Source organism: Coregonus clupeaformis, unplaced genomic scaffold (genome assembly GCF_020615455.1).
Source record: "Coregonus clupeaformis isolate EN_2021a unplaced genomic scaffold, ASM2061545v1 scaf0115, whole genome shotgun sequence".
Lineage (NCBI taxonomy): Eukaryota > Metazoa > Chordata > Actinopteri > Salmoniformes > Salmonidae > Coregonus > Coregonus clupeaformis.
This window is the reverse complement of record NW_025533570.1, coordinates 139268-158196: the sequence shown is the minus strand read 5'-3', so window position 1 is coordinate 158196 and position 18929 is coordinate 139268. Positions and strand designations below refer to the sequence as shown.

Here is an 18929-nt window from a genome sequence, read left to right as displayed (position 1 = left end):
CACTGACTACCCTGCTCTCCTTCCCCATTAGTTCCTCTACCAGCTCTCTGCTTACTGCTTATCACCCAGCTGGCTTTGTCTTCAGCAATGTTCCATCATGTCTCAATGTGCTTGTTGTGGTTCTGTCTGTGTGTCTGACCACATCTCCCTGTGTCTCAGTGTCTCTGTTCCCTTGTCCCTCCCTCTCTGTCTGTCCGTCTGTCTGGTCCCTCCGTCTTCCCTGTCTGTCTGTCTGTCTGGTCCCTCCGTCTGTCTGTCCGTCTGTCTGTCTGATCCCTCTGTCTGCCCTGTCTGTCTGTCTGGTCCCTCCGTCTGTCTGTCTGTCTGTCTGTCTGTCTGTCTGTCTGTCTGTCTGTCTGCCTGTGTCATCATCACCATGCTATACACATTGTGTGTGTCCTGTCCTGTCTGCAGCCCCCCCGCAGGCCATCCTTGCAGCAAAGCTTTAGTCTGGAATGTCTGTCGGCGCCTATACCTCAACGCTTTGGCTCTCAGCCCTCCCTGTGCTTTGGCGAGCGCCCCCCTCCCCACCACCGCTACTACTACCCCCCGTCTCCTCCCCCCATGCTCCGGGTCCCGGCCCCCCACCGTGCAGCCCTGGAGGAGACCCTCCATGCCCCCTGCGGTGGTCAGGTCCTCTACCCCCCCCACCTCCACACTGACAGGCTGACCCGCCCCCTGCAGCAGCAGCAGCTGACCCATGCAGTCCACAGATCCATACAGGCAGGTGGGACAGGACAGAGGGCCACAGCATTAAAGAGATCACTTATTCTAGATTCTAGAGCTGTAAAGGTTTATGACATACGCCACTCTAGTGGTATCTCTATGAAAGACACACAGCAGAGCTGGACACTGTCCAGTTCCAATCCTGGGATTTCAGTGTAAACTGTGGGTCAGAGAAAACACTGTAACTGTTTCTCATAGTGCTCCTGTTAGGATCCAACAGTGATCCATTATAGTGCTATTTCACTTTGAGAAGAGGCACAAAATGGCTTGAAATCTAGTTAGATTATTATTGTGGATTTGTTAAAAGTTGTCCACTAAATACTGACACTGAATAGAATGGTAAATACACTAGAATAACATGAAATTACATTTACAATTAAATAATTTTTAGGTCCATCGTAGATTTTGTGATTTTCTTTCTTGAATATTGTGCCACTAAGCTGCTTGGAAAGCCGCATGTTGCCTTAACACATGCTAACACAATGTGCCTTTGCCTTGAGGGGGAAATGCTGTTGAACTGTCCTCAGGTTGTCACTCACCTTCAGACCCTGTGTAGGATGCTTGTATAATCCTTGTCCCAAATGGCACCCTTTTCCCTATGTAGTGCACGACTTTCGACCAGGGCCCATAGGAATCTGGTGGAAAGTAGTGCATGCTATGTAGGGAATAGGGTTCCATTTGGGATGCGACCATGCAGTACTGTACAGCAGGGTGACATTCAACAGATGGTGGTCTCATCCCACCAGATCTCTGGGTGATGCACTCTACTGTTATTCTACCATGAAAACATGCTGCTCTCATTGGTCGTTTGTTTTTGCTTCTGTAGTCGTCATCTTAGCCATCCTAACTTCATGTACAACCACGTAGTTGTCTTCTGTTGACAACTAGAATCTTGGATTTCCTGTATTCTGATGTTTCTATTATACGTGTTCGCAATGTATATCTGAACTCTGTATCTTGCACATCATTTCATGTTTAGTTTCCACAGTGTTGTCACTCGTTGTAAGTCTTTAACTTACAGCCTGTTCTGTTTTATTCACTGTCTTTTGCTAATCAGGAGGTTTGGCCTCGAGAAGCTTACTGTGAAAGGGTCTGTAAGGTAGATGTCTCCCTATGATCAAATATAAGGAGAGTCTGAGTGCAATGCTCAGTCGAGGAGGAGATTGTTGCCTGCCTGCCTATCAACAAGTCACCCTGAATTGGAGATTATTATTCACCCCTCATTATCTCACCCCCCTGCACCAAAGATACCCAGCAACTCTACTAAGTCCAACACCGGAACTGTCATGTAACTTTGTTGTGGATGTGGAACTAACCGCCTGCTTGTTTTATAGCTTTTCTTTGTTGTGGATGTGGAACTAACCCCCTGCTTGTTTCATAGCTTTTCTTTGTTGTGGATGTGGAACTAACCCCCTGCTTGTTTCATAGCTTTTCTTTGTTGTGGATGTGGAACTAACCCCTTGCTTGTTTCATAGCTTTTCTTTGTTGTGGATGTGGAACTAACCCCCTGCTTGTTTCATAGCTTTTCTTTGTTGTGGATGTGGAACTAACCCCCTGGTTGTTTCATAGCTTTTCTTTGTTGTGGATGTGGAACTAACCTCCTGCTTGTTTTATAGCTTTTCTTTGTTGTGGATGTGGAACTAACCCCCTGCTTGTTTCATAGCTTTTCTTTGTTGTGGATGTGGAACTAACCCCCTGCTTGTTTCATAGCTTTTCTTTGTTGTGGATGTGGAACTAACCCCCTGCTTGTTTCATAGCTTTTCTTTGTTGTGGATGTGGAACTAAACCCCTGCTTATTTCATAGCTTTTCTTTGTTGTGGATGTGGAACTAACCCCCTGCTTGTTTCATAGCTTTTCTTTGTTGTGGATGTGGAACTAACCCCCTGGTTGTTTCATAGCTTTTCTTTGTTGTGTGGATGTGGAACTAACCCCCTGCTTGTTTCATAGTTTTTCTTTGTTGTGGATGTGGAATTAACCGCCTGCTTGTTTCATAGCTTTTCTTTGTTTCCCATTCACACAAATTGCACCTGGAGTTTGTGTGCCAGTCGGTGTGTGTGAATGCCTAGCTCCCTCTCTAACCCAGACCTAGCTATGGAGATGCAGCAGCATGTATTTAACAGAGCTCTCTGTCTCTCTCTCTCTCTATATAGCCCAGCAGACCAGGGTACCCCAGCCCACGCTCCAGTGAGGGGTTCTACCCCAGCCCACAGCACCTTGGGCAGCCCACACACTACCAGGTAGAGCAAGGAGAGCAGGTACATGGGCCGGCAGGTAGCCTAGTGGTTAAGAGCGTTGGGCCAGTAACCGAAATGTCGCTGGTTCGAATCCCCAAGCCGACTAGGTGAAAAATCTTCAATGTGCCCTTGAGCAAGGCACTTAACCCTAATTGCTCCAGTAAGTCGTCTGCTAAATGACTAAAATGTAAATGTGTTATAAAGTATTTATAACAAAATAACCACTACCAAGGAGCACTGGTACATTGTGTTATAAAGTAGTTATAACAGCATAACCACTACCACTCCCGAGTGGCGCAGTGGTCTAAGGCACTGCATCGCAGTGCTAGCTGTGCCACTAGAGATCCTGGTTCGAGTCCAGGCTCTGTCGCAGCCGGCCGCGACCGGGAGACCCATGGGCGGCGCACAATTGGTCCAGCGTCGTCCAAGGTAGGGGAGGGTTTGGCCGGCAGGGATGTGGGTTCGTTTCCCACGGGGGGCCTGTATGAATAAAAAAACAAAACATGTATTCATTCACTAACTGTAAGTCGCTCTGGATAAGAGCGTCTGCTAAATGACTAAAATGTAAATGTAAATGTAAGGAGATGTACATTGTGTTATAACAGGTCTTCCCTAGATGTCATGGGATTCTATTTTGGTAGTTTGGTGATCTAAGTAGATACATTACTAATTCAAAGGCTCCTGTCCTTCCCAGATGGCAGGATACCCAGGCCCCCACGGCATGCCCTCCATGAGGAGTGGGATGTACCCTGCCCAGGCCTCCCACGACCCCAATGACACCTGGAACCACCACCGGCAGCAGGACCTCCCCCTGTGGTCCCCCAACATGGAGGTAAGGATTGGGGATGGACCAATGTTGTACACCTGGTGCTCCCAATAACAAGATGGTACTGTAGTAGTGATGGTGGTTGGTGAGGGAGAATGCACTGATTCTCTCTTGCTCTCTCTTTCTGTCTATCTCTCTCTCCCCCACTTCCTCTCCCTCTCCCTCTCTGTCTGTCTCTCTGTCTCAGGACAGGGGGTCTCTGGACATGCAGGTGATGGGTCAGGTTCTGCCCCCCCTCCTGATGGAGGAACAGCTGATGATGCAACAGCAGCAGATGGAGGAGGACCAGCGGTGGCTGGAGCAGGAGGAACGCTTCCTGGTAATAACACACACAAATACAGTGCCTTCAGAAAATATTCAGACCCCTTGATTTTTTCCACATTTTGTTACGTTACAGCCTTGTTCTAAAATTGATTACATTGTTTTATCTACACACAATACCCCATAATGACAAAACAAAAACTGTTTTTTAGACATTTTTGCAAATTTCTTAAAAATAAAAAACAGAAATATTACATTTACATAAGTATTCAGACCCTTTACTCAGTACTTTGTTGAAGCACCTTTGGCAGCGATTACAGCATCGAGTCTTCTTGGGTATGATGCTACAAGCTTGGCACACCTGTATTTGGGGAGTTTCTCCCATTCTTCTCTGCAGATCCTCTCAAGATCTGTCAGGTTGGATGGGGAGTGTTGCTGCACAGCTATTTTCAGGTCTCTCCAGAGATGTTCAATCGGGTTCAAGTCCGGGCTCTGTCTGGGCCACTCAAGGACATTAAGAGACTTGTCACGAAGCCACTCCTGCGTTGTCTTGGCTGTGTGCTTAGGGTCGTTGTCCTGTTGGAAGGTGAACCTTCGCCCCAGTCTGAGGTCCTGAGCGCTCTGGAACAGGTTTTCATCAATGATCTCTCTGTACTTTGCTCCGTTCATCTTTGCCTCGATCTTGACTAGTCTCCCAGTCCCTGCCGCTGAAAAACATCCCCACAGCATGATGCTGCCACCACCATGCTTCACCGTAGGGATGGTGCCAGGTTTCCTCCAGACGTGACGCTTGGCATTCAGGCCAAAGAGTTCAATCTTGGTTTCATCAGACCAGAGAATCTTGTTTCTCATGGTCTAAGAGTCTTCATGTGCCTTTTACTGAGGAGTGGCTTCCGTCTGGCCACTTCCATAAAGGCCTGATTGGTGGAGTGCTGCAGAGATGGTTGTCCTTCTGGAAGGTTCTCCCATCTCCAAAGAGGAACTCTAGAGCTTCTTGTTCACCTCCCTGACCAAGCCCCTTCTCCCCCGATTGCTCAGATTGGCAGGGGGGCAGCTCTAGGAAGAGTCTTGGTGGTTCCAAACTTCTTCCATTTAAGAATGATGGAGGCCACTATGTTCTTGGGGACCTTCAATGCTGCACAAATGTTTTGGTATCCTTCCTCAGATCTGTGCCTCGACACAATCCTGTCTCTGAGCGCTATGGACAATTCCTTCGACCTCATGGCTTGGTTTCTGCTCTGACATGCCCTGTCAACTGTGGGGCCTTATATAGACAGGTGTGTGCCTTTCCAAATCATGTCCAATCAATCGAATTTACCACAGGTGGACTCCAATCAAGTTGTAGAAACATCTCAAGGATGGCACTGTATATATACAAGCACACACACCACACACACACATACACACACACACCACACACACACACATAATCATTGTACATACCTGCCTCCTGTAACCCCTCTGATGGTGATGCAGGAGATAAGACTTGCCACTTCATGTTCTGTTTTCAGGTCGTTTACTTACAACTGTAATGTCTGACACAAAGATAGATCAGCATTCCTTGGAAAGCCCTGTGATGTCGTACGTTACGTTTTACACTGGTTTCATACCCCTCAGTTATTTTAGTAGTACCGTATCATTATCTCTGAGATGTGTCCCAGAGTGCATTTCATGGTTCATTTTTCACTTTCAACGGACAAAATACGTTTTCAGAGAAGAAAGGGGGGAAACAAACTGTCGTCTGATGTTTTTCAGACCTTTGGCAAAGCTGTGAAGTTCTGTGTGTTCTCAAAGTTTTATATTGTGTGTGTGTGTGTGTGTGTGTGTGTGTGTGTGTGTGTGTGTGTGTGTGTGTGTGTGTGTGTGTGTGTGTGTGTGTGTGTGTGTGTGCATGTGCATGCTGCAGGTGTGGCTACAGCAAATTCCTAGATAATGATAGGTTTGTCCCTCCATGCGCCGTCAAGTATGGTCAACTTATTTTGACCCACAGTTGGTGAAAGCCAAATTATCTTTGCTGGAAAGCTGAGTAGGTTGTATGTAGTTTAGACCCGTAGGCACTTCTTTCATACAAGGGGAGGGACTACTAGAAGAAAGGGAGGAGAGGACCAGGGGAGAGAGAGAGGGTGGGAGAAAGAGAGAGGGTGAGAGAGCGAGAGGTGGAGAGAGAGAGGGGGGGGAGGTTGAGAGAGCGAGAGGGGTGGGGGGAGAGAGGTTGAGAGAGCGAGAGGTGGAGAGAGAGAGGGAGAAACAGAGCGGGAGGAAGAGAGAGACAGACAAACAGAGAAAGACAGCTATCTGGCTGCATGTTCACTTCGTGTGAGTCAGTCAGTGAGCCAGTGAGTCAGTCAGTCAGTCAGTCAGTCAGTCAGTCAGTCAGTCAGTCAGTGACCCAAGCTGTATAAACAGGAGTAAAAGTGGTAAACCTCTCTCATCCTGTTGATGGAATTCCTAGCAGCTCGCTCCATGCTCTGCTCCCAGGCACTGAAACACCCGGCAGAGAACAGCAGTCCAAAGGATGCAGGTTTTCAAGTCCTGCCTCGGAAAACTGGTACAGCATTAGGGAAGGAGGGAGAGATGGGGGGTGGTATCTCGTGACTCTGTGTTTTTAATGCAAATTGTTTGGCAAGCAGCTGGTGTGAGACTGAAGTGTTAATAAATTAACGGGCAGAGCAGCAGCAGGAATACATTTTCTGCTCTGCGGGATTCTAAGCTGTGTACAACATGTTGAACTGTTCCTTCTGTGTTGAAGCGCTGGAAAGAGAAATAATTGAATGTGCCTACTACTGTAGATGTTAATAACCATAAAACATATTAGCGTGCTAGAATTGATGCACATCAAGAAATAACAGTGACAATCGCACTGGAAAACCATTTAAATCGACTTTAGGTGCATTAGATAAAGTCGCTCAGAAGAGGTGGTTTTAGCTGCAATCTAGTGTCGACTTTGCTTGTGGAAAACCGTATCAAGCAATGTAAGGGTTTTACACGTGTGCAGTTGTTGGGTCTCGAGCTTTTCGCAAGTTGGAGGAGCAGCGCGTGTAAAGTTATTTGGAGCCATTACACATTTACCTCAGCAACAGAAAGTCACGTCAAGAAAGTCTAACTAGCTTACATTTGCTGAAAACCTATATGTAATACAATACACACACACACACACACACACACACACACACACACACATCAATTCTAATGAATGGAGAATGTCTCTTGTTACCATTTGTCCTGTGTTTACTTAGCAGTGATTTGTATTTGTCATGATATTGGGTTGTATATTAATTTAGATTTGATCTGACTGATTTTAATATCAGTGCATCAGATGTCAGTGCACGTTAACAGATATCATACCACTATTGAAGCAAATTAATGTCCACTGTCACTGTGAAATATAGAAATAATGATTGTTTTCCACGTTGAAATCAGTCTGTTCATTCATTCGTTCGTTTGTTTGATCATTCATTTAACCCGCTGTGTGTCTCTCTCTCTCTCTCTCTGTCTCAACCAGAAGCCAGATTCAAGGAAATCCAGAGGCAGCATTGACCGGGATGACTGCAGCCTCCAAGGCCCAGTAAGTCTCCTCTTTTTACTTGGTTTCCCTAGATGGAATAACAGTCATCTCTATCGCTTTATCTCTTTACCTCTCTCACAAACATGCAAAATACCTTGGTCTCTCTCTCAAAAGAAATTGAAGAGCTTTTGTCTGGGGGGGTTTTCCCCGTCAACGTCTCTCTGTCTGTCTGTGCTTGTTGTACCACTCCTAGCCTGGGGCTGTGTATGACTTCTATAGTGAGTCAGTGAGTACTTGTCAGTCGTACAGTGGGATAGAACACTCCCAGACAGCCTGTGTAGTAACTCTAGAGGCTCAAGTCAATCAAACCAGTATTTCTGTATTTACGCTGTAGTACTGTATATTAGCAAGCATAAATGTTTTCCTTACAGAATGGTTTTGTGGTAAAATAGCAAAAGACCCCCTGACAGATAGATGCTATCAGTTTTTAGAACAAGACTTGGGCTCAGAGAGTTTCTACATATAAATACATAATAGATAGATGCTTACTACATAGGCATTCCATAAGCACGTTTTAGGTATTTGTGTTAGCACTCTGGCGATTTGCCTTCAACTGGAAAAGGGCTCTTTGAATTAACTTTAGGATACCAACATGTTTACTGGGCTTAAAAGGAGAAGAATAGAACACTGACTGAAATGAAGGAATATACATCTGTTCTCATAGAATATAGAATGTAGAACTATTAGAATGTAGAACTATTACAATATACATCTGTTCTCATGTATAGAATATAGAATGTATAACTATTAGAACGTATAACTATTAGAACATAGAATGTAGAACTATTAGAATATAGAATGTAGAACTATTAGAATATATAATGTAGAACTATTAGAATGTAAAACCATTAGAACATAAAATGTAGAACTATTAGAACATAGAATGTAGAACTATTAGAATATAGAATGTAGAACTATTAGAACATAGAATGTAGAATTATTAGAACATAAAACGTAGAACTGGTAGAACATAGAACGTAAAACTATTAGAACATAGAACCAGTGGCGGCTGGTGAAAAATATTCTCGGTGGGGCTGTGCCATACTTTTTTTTTTCCTGTAACCATCGCGATATATTTTAACACAAACTGCAGGACAGCAGTGCTCAGTGAAACATTCAGTAATTATTTAATGCCAATATTAAAAAGTTGAGGCATTCTTACACAAAAACATATTACACAAACCCAAGCCTTTCATTTGCATTTAAAGTGAACTTTTACCATTGGTAGTAAACAGGCAACGCAACAGGCATGCTGTCAGAACAGAGTGGAAAGTGGACAATAACATGAAATTATTATAAAGTTTATAGGAAATCTTACACTGTATAAAAGGATGTATAATATAGAAATGGATATCAAGTGGATGAACTCAAACCTTTGACTGGAAGAATAGCATACAGTATTTTATGATCATACTAAATGTGACTAATTGTTAATGTGCTCCAGAACTGCAACAATTAATTGATACAAAACAACATATATACAGTAATATTAGCAAAGACACTATTAAGACTTTCTAGAGTACCATATATAACTGGATTTTTTATGCTAAGGTCAACTATATACAAAGAAACATGCGGCCAGAGCTGCTCTGTGTGTGTGTGTCTGTCATCTTATTTGTACAGGAATTTTGCCCGTCTGTCCTTCTGAGTGGCAAACCTCTCAATGACCCCTTTGATTAAAGTCAGGAATGTCCCTGACAAGTTTCTTCTCCATGGAGAGCATGGCCAGAGCGTTCAGGCGATCCTGTGTCATGCTGTTTCTCAGGAAGGTCTTGATCCTTTTCAGTGTAGAGAAGCACCTTTCTGACTCAGCAGTTGTCATGGGGTGTGGTGATGAGGATCTTGAGGAGGCTGGCAGTCTCTGTGAAAGTGCTCTGAAGGTTGTTCTCCATGAAGAACTGGTACAGGGGCACTGCACCACTACAAGCCTTGAACTCACTGTTCTCATAGATGAGGGACAGTTCGGTTTTGAGCTTGGCCTTGTTCAACATGGGGTACGCCTCACGGTTGTTTCCAAGCGCTGTATCGGGAACTTCACACTGTGTTGTGGGAACAACTCTCCGTGCAATAGTGTTGCGCTGATGAGGTGCTGGGTGAAGGAGAACCTCTCTTTGGCATGACTCAGGATGGTATCACATACCTGTAAAAGATACATCATCAGCTTTAATTTGCAATTAAGCTATTTTGATGCAAGTGATCCTGACTGAACATGCCTATGTCCAACTCAAGTATATGATTACCAAGGTGCTGATTGTTCAGGGTTTTGGCTACATACTACCAGGCCTGAAAAAAGTTCTATGGGGAAACACTGACAATTACATCACAACTTACCTCTATAGCCAACCTCTGTTGTTCTCCTGGTCCCAGCATCCTCCGTCAGCTTGATGGGCTGTTGCTGCTCGTCAGATGCGCTGTCCCCACACAAAGAGGGAATTGAGGCCCTGGGTCCAAAAAATAAAGTTTAATTTGATAACTTGCAATCAGACTTCTTAGCTCACTGTAATTTCCCTCAACACACAACCAGTGACTTTTATATATATATATATATATATATATATATATATATATATATATATATATATATATATATATATATATATATATATAGACAGACAGACAGACAGACAGATAGTGTGTATATACACACAAACTATGTCTAGTAACTGCTTTTAACCTGTGATGTACATAATTAACTGATGTTATTACGTTTTAAAGCCTTTTTCTATTACATTTGTGAGAGGGATGCAACATAATTTTGTTCTGCTGTGCACTTAGCAATAAAGTTAATCTTCAATAACAACTAGGCCTCTTCTAGAAATTGACCTGGTGGACACCTGAATAATTATTACAAACTGTGTAGTACTTTCCTGCATTATTATCAACGTCTGATTGTGTCTTTTTGGACAAACACTTGTTCTCGTGGTCGAAGTAACAACAACTGCGCTCCTTGAGTGACGGGGTGGTACTTGGTGAGAGAGGGAGAGAGACGACCCAAATTGCGGAGTAAACTAGAAAAACGGACGTTACACATGGCGGAGTGGCATTACCACATTTAACAAACCAAACATTGAAATACCGTTATAGAAGGTAAAGTAAAAACCCAAACTGGTCTGTGCATCAATACCGGTATATAGTAATATATAGGCAACATACCGTAAATCTGTATCAATTATGTATCAGTTTTACATGTGACCCATATCAAATTTGCGCATTCACACTGAAGGAGCACACAAATGCAATGCTCATTTGGCGTGATTGTCGTGGGTAACACAGGTGAAAAAAAATCTGAATGGTATCCTAATGGCAGCCATTTTGGTTAGGGGAGAAATACAAACAACTCTACTGCCATACATTCCAATTAGACTGAAGGCATACAGTTGTGTCCAAATATATTGGCACCCTTGGGCTTTTCTTAAATAATTCCCTATTTCTTCTAAAATCAGTTGAAATTTGAGAGGAAAAAATGGGTCTCCACACCTTTAATTATATTTCTGTAAACTTAAGTTTACAATTGTAATTTAGAAAATATAGACAAATGTCATGGACTAAATTATTGGCACCCTGGAGCTAGTACTTGGTTGCACAGCTTTTTGGCCAAGATAGCTGCCAACATATGCTTATTGTAGACATCAATGAGCTTGCTGCACCCTTTTCTGCTGGCAATTTGGCCCATTCTTCAGCAGCAAACTGCTGTAATTCTTCAATGTTTGAGGGTTGCACTCCACCAACTTCTTTTTCAGATCTTGCCAAAACTAATGTGGTCCCGTGTAGCTCAGTTGGTAGAGCATGGCGCTTGCAACGCCAGGGTTGTGGGTTCGTTTCCACGGGGGCCAGTATGAAAAAAATGTATGCACTCTTAACTGTAAGTCGCTCTGGATAAGAGCGTCTGCTAAATGACTAAAATGTAATGTAAATGTCTTCTCTTTCCTTTTAAAATACTAAAACAAATATAATTGTGACGGCTCTATGATAATCACTCACTTTGATGACCAGACACATTTAGGCTTTTTAAACTGTTGTAAGTGAACTATTCATCTTTCTAACAGCATCTTTATCAGCCAATAGTATATATAGTTATTTACCTGATTGTTAGCATGCTTTCTGTGAACCTCTGGACAAGTGCTTTAATGAAGACAGGGTCGATGTTCCTCTTCTGCAGCTGGCTGAAAAGACATGTCCACATTTGGCATGATCTTGTGGAACAGTGCCAGGAAAAAACAGAAAGCCTCGTCTTCGAGCATCCTCACAAAGCCCCCGCCTCTCTGACAGTCGGGGCATCAAAGTTCCCAGAGTCTCTGATGGTCTGGAAACACGTTAGGAGGTCATCCCTGTACTGTGACACAGTGTTGTGTAACGGTAGCTGTCTTCAGGTGCTCCTCCAGCACACTGTCGAGGGAGGCAACAAAATCCACTAAGCCCCGGAAAATGCCGGGGTTGTCCGAGAGTCAGTCTCCTCGTGCCCACGCAAGGCCAACTCAAAAGCCCCCACAGAACTTCACACAATCGATAATTTTGGATAGAATGTGCCTGTTTTTATCCACCTCCTCATTGTGTTTCCTCACCGCAATCCTGTGGCCGTCATCCAGCTGCGTAGCAATGTTTCACCCCTTCCTAATACAGCTAGCTTTACAGAGTTGTCCATGTGTGCCCTGGTGTTCTCATGTTTCTTTACCTTCTCTGACAGGTGCTTCATATCCCTCACTCCGGTACCTGTCCATGCTGAATCTGACCCCGTCGTTTTAAAAAAGCAAGCACGGAAAGCAAAATAAAGCATTAGCATCAGTGCACCCAGCTAGCCAAGCCTTCCTGGTGTACCAGCTACGGAGAAGCCGCGCATATACTGCTTCCCTTTCCCGCTAGCCTGCTGTCTGATTGAGAGGTCAGGTTGATCTGGGCCCAGCTCTTTCACCCCGAACTTTCTCTGACAAAGTTCTCCTCTCAAACGGATCTTGGAGGAGAGATTTCACCGAGTTAGGTTGGGTCTTGGAGGAGTAACGCTTTGCGTTCGCCATTGTCGTCTAGTAAAAATGGCGCCACTGGAGCCCGGTCCTTATTTTATCAGGGGCGAGCTTGGGGCGATAAAATAATCGCCCTCCTTGGATTCGAATTAAAATCGCTGATTAGCTACATTTTATGTCATACATTCATATCTTAAATTAGCAATTGGCTTAACTGCTACGTAGACCCGCCTCCTCGGGGCACTTTCTGTATCGCCCAGAGCTGACGAGGCGTTTGACAGGCAGAGGAAAGGTTGCGAATATTATTTTCTATCATATCTTACACATATTACTGTGTGCATTCCATATTTCAAACACACAAATATTGACATACTGATGTTTTTATTATTATTATTATTATTTTTATTTTTTTATTAAAAAAAAATAATTTTATTTAAGGGGCGGCGCCCTAGCGCCCTCTATCGGCCAGCCGCCACTGCATAGAACGTAGAACTATTAGAACATAGAATGTAGAACTATTAGAACATAGAATGTAGAACTATTAGAACATAGAATGTATAATTATTAGAACATAAAACGTAGAACTGGTAGAACATAGAACGTAGAACTATTAGAACATAGAACGTAGAACTATTAGAACATAGAATGTAGAACTATTAGAACATAGAATGTAGAACTATTAGAATGTATAACTATTAGAACATAGAATGTAGAACTATTAGAATATAGAATGTAGAACTATTAGAATATAGAATGTAGAACTATTAGAATGTAAAACCATTAGAACATAAAATGTAGAACTATTAGAACATAGAATGTAGAACTATTAGAATATAGAATGTAGAACTATTACAATATACATCTGTTCTCATGTATAGAATATAGAATGTATAACTATTAGAACGTAGAACTATTAGAACATAGAATGTAGAACTATTACAATATACATCTGTTCTCACGTATAGAATATAGAATGTATAACTATTAGAACGTATAACTATTAGAACATGGAATGTAGAACTATTAGAATATAGAATGTAGAACTATTAGAATGTAAAACCATTAGAACATAAAATGTAGAACTATTAGAATATAGAATGTATAACTATTAGAATGTAAAACCATTAGAACATAAAATGTAGAACTATTAGAACATAGAATGTAGAACTATTAGAATATAGAATGTAGAACTATTAGAACATAGAATGTAGAATTATTAGAACATAAATCGTAGAACATAGAATGTAGAACTATTAGAACATAGAATGTAGAACTATTACAATATACATCTGTTCTCATGTATAGAATATAGAATGTAGAACTATTAGAATGTATAACTATTAGAACATAGAATGTAGAACTATTAGAATATAGAATGTATAACTATTAGAATATAGAATGTAGAACTATTAGAATGTAAAACCATTAGAACATAAAATGTAGAACTATTAGAACATAGAATGTAGAACTATTAGAATATAGAATGTAGAACTATTAGAACGTAGAACTATTAGAACATAGAATGTAGAACTATTACAATATACATCTGTTCTCATGTATAGAATATAGAATGTAGAACTATTAGAACGTATAACTATTAGAACATAGAATGTAGAACTATTAGAATATAGAATGTAGAACTATTAGAATGTAAAACCATTAGAACATAAAATGTAGAACTATTAGAATATAGAATGTATAACTATTAGAATGTAAAACCATTAGAACATAAAATGTAGAACTATTAGAATATAGAATGTAGAACTATTACAATATACATCTGTTCTCATGTATAGAATATAGAATGTATAACTATTAGAACGTAGAACTATTAGAACATAGAATGTAGAACTATTACAATATACATCTGTTCTCATGTATAGAATATAGAATGTATAACTATTAGAACGTATAACTATTAGAACATAGAATGTAGAACTATTAGAATATAGAATGTAGAACTATTAGAATGTAAAACCATTAGAACATAAAATGTAGAACTATTAGAATATAGAATGTATAACTATTAGAATGTAAAACCATTAGAACATAAAATGTAGAACTATTAGAATATAGAATGTAGAACTATTACAATATACATCTGTTCTCATGTATAGAATATAGAATGTATAACTATTAGAACGTAGAACTATTAGAACATAGAATGTAGAACTATTACAATATACATCTGTTCTCACGTATAGAATATAGAATGTAGAACTATTAGAACGTATAACTATTAGAACATAGAATGTAGAACTATTAGAATATAGAATGTAGAACTATTAGAATGTAAAACCATTAGAACATAAAATGTATAACTATTAGAATATAGAATGTATAACTATTAGAATGTAAAACCATTAGAACATAAAATGTAGAACTATTAGAACATAGAATGTAGAACTATTAGAATATAGAATGTAGAACTATTCGAACATAGAATGTAGAATTATTAGAACATAAAACGTAGAACATAGAACGTAGAACTATTAGAACATAGAACGTAGAACTATTAGAACATAGAATGTAGAACTATTAGAACATAGAATGTAGAACTATTACAATATACATCTGTTCTCATGTATAGAACATAGAATGTAGAACTATTAGAACATAAAACGTTGAACTGTTAGAACATAGAATGTAGAACTATTAGAATATAGAATGTAGAACTATTAGAATATAGAATGTAGAACTATTAGAATGTAAAACCATTAGAACATAAAATGTAAAACTATTAGAACATAGAATGTAGAACTATTAGAATGTAGAATGTAGAACTATTAGAACATAGAACTATTAGAACATAAAACGTTGAACTATTAGAACATAGAATGTAGAACTATTAGAACATAGAATGTAGAACTATTAGAACATAAAACGTAGAACTATTAGAACATAAAACGTTGAACTATTAGAACATAGAATGTAGAACTATTAGAACATAGAATGTAGAACTGTTTAATTTGTTCCCTGTCATTGCTCAGTATCATTACATTGAGCTGTATGGACAGCTGTGTTCTGAGCTGCATGGAACATTAGAAGGGTATAGCCCCAAACCAAACTCACTCTTAGCTAAAAACACAGCCACATTAAAGCAGCAGTTCTCATGCAATCCACACTACTTTACTGGGCCATTTGCAAAAAAACAAAATCAAGCTTCAGCACAAGATAACTGTCAGGATAATTATAGCCAGGCAGAGGATGAAGCCAAGGAGTGATGGATAGCCGTTTAGCATGTTGAGTTGATGCACAAAAATATTGAATAAAACTCTCAATAACCTCTAGGCTATTCTGTAAACTTCAATCAGCAAGTGTTTTATTGACTTACAATTAAACAGGGAATGCTGCATATTGTCTGTTCTACAGTTTGTTTTAGGGCTATCACAATAAAGCAGAGATGTGTTTTTACTGTGGCACGTCATGTAAACTGATGGTTTGCTGTGGTCCGGTTAGATCTGTGTCGCCAAGCAGCAGGAGTATTTTGAGTGTTGTTGGAGAGACCACAACATCACAGATGGCACCAGAGAGACTGCTAACTGGGATGCTGTGGAAAAACAGTGTTGGAAATGTGGAATGAATCCTGCTTGTTTACTTCAACTGCTTGTTTGTGTTTGTTTGTGCAGACAGGAAACCAGCACATATACCAACCCATAGGCAAACCAGGTAATGTCTCAGCCAATGTAGTTACGGGTTTACCACCACGTATTGTTTTCACAGTTCCCCTGTGGTTCTCTAACTCTGACTCTAACTGCACTGTTATTCCGTCAAATGTTCTACCACATTCCTCAACCATTTTAACTGCTGAACTATGTTGACAGGCTGACAATTTGGCTATTTCTGCTAGGCCTGTGTTGTGAGGGAAAAAAGTATTTGATCCCCTGCTGATTTTGTACGTTTGCCCACTGACAAAGACATGATCAGTCTATAATTTTAATGGTAGGTTTATTTGAACAGTGAGAGACAGAATAACAACAAAAAAATCCAGAAAAACGCATGTCAAAAATGTTATCAATTGATTTGCATTTTAATGAGGGAAATAAATATTTGACCCCTCTGCAAAACATGACTTAGTACTTGGTGGCAAAACCCTTGTTGGCAATCACAGAGGTCAGACGTTTCTTGCAGTTGGCCACCAGGTTTGCACATATCTCAGGAGGGATTTTGTCCCACTCCTCTTTGCAGATCTTCTCCAAGTCATTAAGGTTTTGAGGCTGACGTTTGGCAACTCGAACCTTCAGCTCCCTCCACAGATTTTCTATGGGATTAAGGTCTGGAGACTGGCTAGGCCACTCCAGGACCTTAATGTGCTTCTTCTTGAGCCACTCCTTTGTTGCCTTGGCCGTGTGTTTTGGGTCAGGGAAGGAGGTTCTCACCCAAGATTTGACGGTACATTGCCCCGTCCATCGTCCCTTTGATGCGGTGAAGTTGTCCTGTCCCCTTAGCAGAAAACACCCCCAAAGCATAATGTTTATACCGCCATGTTTGACAGTGGGGATGGTGTTCTTGGGGTCATAGGCAGCATTCCTCCTCCTCCAAACACGGCAAGTTGAGTTGCTGCCAAAGAGCTCGATTTTGGTCTCATCTGACCACAACACTTTCACTCAGTTCTCCTCTGAATCATTCAGATTGGCAAACTTCAGACGGCCCTGTATATGTGCTTTCTTGAGCAGGGGGACCTTGCGGGCGCTGCAGGATTTCAGTCCTTCACGACGTAGTGTGTTACCAATTGTTTTCTTGGTGACTATGGTCCCAGCTGCCTTGTGATCATTGACAAGATCCTCCCGTGTAGTTCTGGGCTGATTCCTCACCGTTCTCATGATCATTGCAACTCCACGAGGTGAGATCTTGCATGGATCCCCAGGCCGAGGGAGATTGACAGTTATTTTGAGTTTCTTCCATTTGCGAATAATCGCACCAACTGTTGTCACCTTCTCACCAAGCTGCTTGGCGATGGTTTTGTAGCCCATTCCAGCCTTGTGTAGGTCTACAATCTTGTCCCTGACATCCTTGGAGAGCTCTTTGGTGTTGGCCATGGTGGAGAGTTTTGAATCTGATTGATTGATTGCTTCTGTGGACAGGTGTCTTTTATACAGGTAACAAGGTGAGATTAGGAGCACTCCCTTTAAGATTGTGCTCCTAATCTCAGCTCATAACCTGTATAAAAGACACCTGGGAGCCAGAAATCTTTCTGATTGAGAGGGGGTCAAATACTAATTTCCCTCATTATAATGCAAATCAATTTATAACATTTTTGACATTAGTTTTTCTGGATTTTTTGTTGTTATTCTGTCTCTCACTGTTCAAATAAACCTACCATTACAATTATAGACTGATAATTTCTTTGTCAGTGGGCAAACATACAACATCAGCATGGGATCAAATACTTTTTTCCCTCACTGTATGTAACTGATGATCGGTCCTTTGCCTCCACATAACATGCATATATTGTACTATATGTTGTAGTTTAAGTGTCTGTTGATTCTGTTGTACTCAAGTATCTGATGGGTCCTTTGCCTCCACAGAACATGCAGCTCCACCAAAGAAGCCCCCCCGTCCTGGAGCCCCCAGTCACCTGGGTAGTCAGGCCAGCCTGAACCCCGTAGACAGCTACAATGAGGGAGTTAAGGTAAGCTGATGCTCACATGTTTATTTTACCATACCTAGCAATCAAACTTTACACAGATTCTACAACAATCCAATGATTTGGCTTTATCGCTCAATTTAAGCCCACAGATGTGCAACATGTCTCAAAGTAGTTTCAATTTCTTTTTAGTTATTGTGTTGCTATTTTACTCCAAAACAAAGTGTTTATCCATCATTTTAAAGCTAGAATCCTTAATTGAAATGATAACAAACTGGGTCACCCCACCTCTGTTTTGGGTTTTTTTTTAAGCTGAGGGATGGACCTGGAGAAATGTAACCACTCAAAAATTAATAGACAGAGCTATGGATGCAAGGACTGGCCATTCATGATATCAACATTATAGTTTTAACCATGTTTTGAGGCTATATGGTGTTTGTTTACATTTACTTTGTTTACAAACATTGGAGTAAAACAATCTTATATTTTGGGTGCTGATGGGGTTCGACAGTTGAACTAAGCTCATGAGGCATTTATAAGTTATATTCTTCAAGAATCAATGGGTACATACACTGAGTGGACAAAACATTAAGGTCACCTTCCTAATATTGAGTTGCACCCCCTTCCTTTTGCCCTCAGAACAGCCTCAATTCGTCGGGGCATGGACTCTACAAGGTGTCAAAAGCGTTTCACAGGGATGCTGGCCCATGTTGACTCCAATGCTTCCCACAGTTGTGTCAAGTTGGCTGGATGTCCATTGGGTGGTGGACCA

The 18929-nt window shown here is 41.2% G+C and overlaps 1 protein-coding gene across 12 annotated transcripts in view; it reads left to right on the top strand.

Moving 5' to 3' along the window:
* LOC121543307 (focal adhesion kinase 1) overlaps positions 1 to 18929 on the top strand; it is a 162139-nt gene that overhangs the window by 126215 nt on the left and 16995 nt on the right. For 6 of the 12 annotated variants that reach the window (XM_041853101.2, XM_041853091.2, XM_041853090.2 and 3 more), the window contains 7 exons: positions 1784 to 1825; positions 2877 to 2981; positions 3655 to 3792; positions 3974 to 4105; positions 7550 to 7612; positions 16200 to 16239; positions 18099 to 18202. In XM_041853101.2, coding sequence (XP_041709035.2) covers positions 1784 to 1825; positions 2877 to 2981; positions 3655 to 3792; positions 3974 to 4105; positions 7550 to 7612; positions 16200 to 16239; positions 18099 to 18202 — 624 coding nt within the window. The remainder of the gene's footprint in view (positions 1 to 1783; positions 1826 to 2876; positions 2982 to 3654; positions 3793 to 3973; positions 4106 to 7549; positions 7613 to 16199; positions 16240 to 18098; positions 18203 to 18929) is intronic. The other 6 variants (XM_041853099.2, XM_041853098.2, XM_041853097.2 and 3 more) reach the window with 3 other exon arrangements.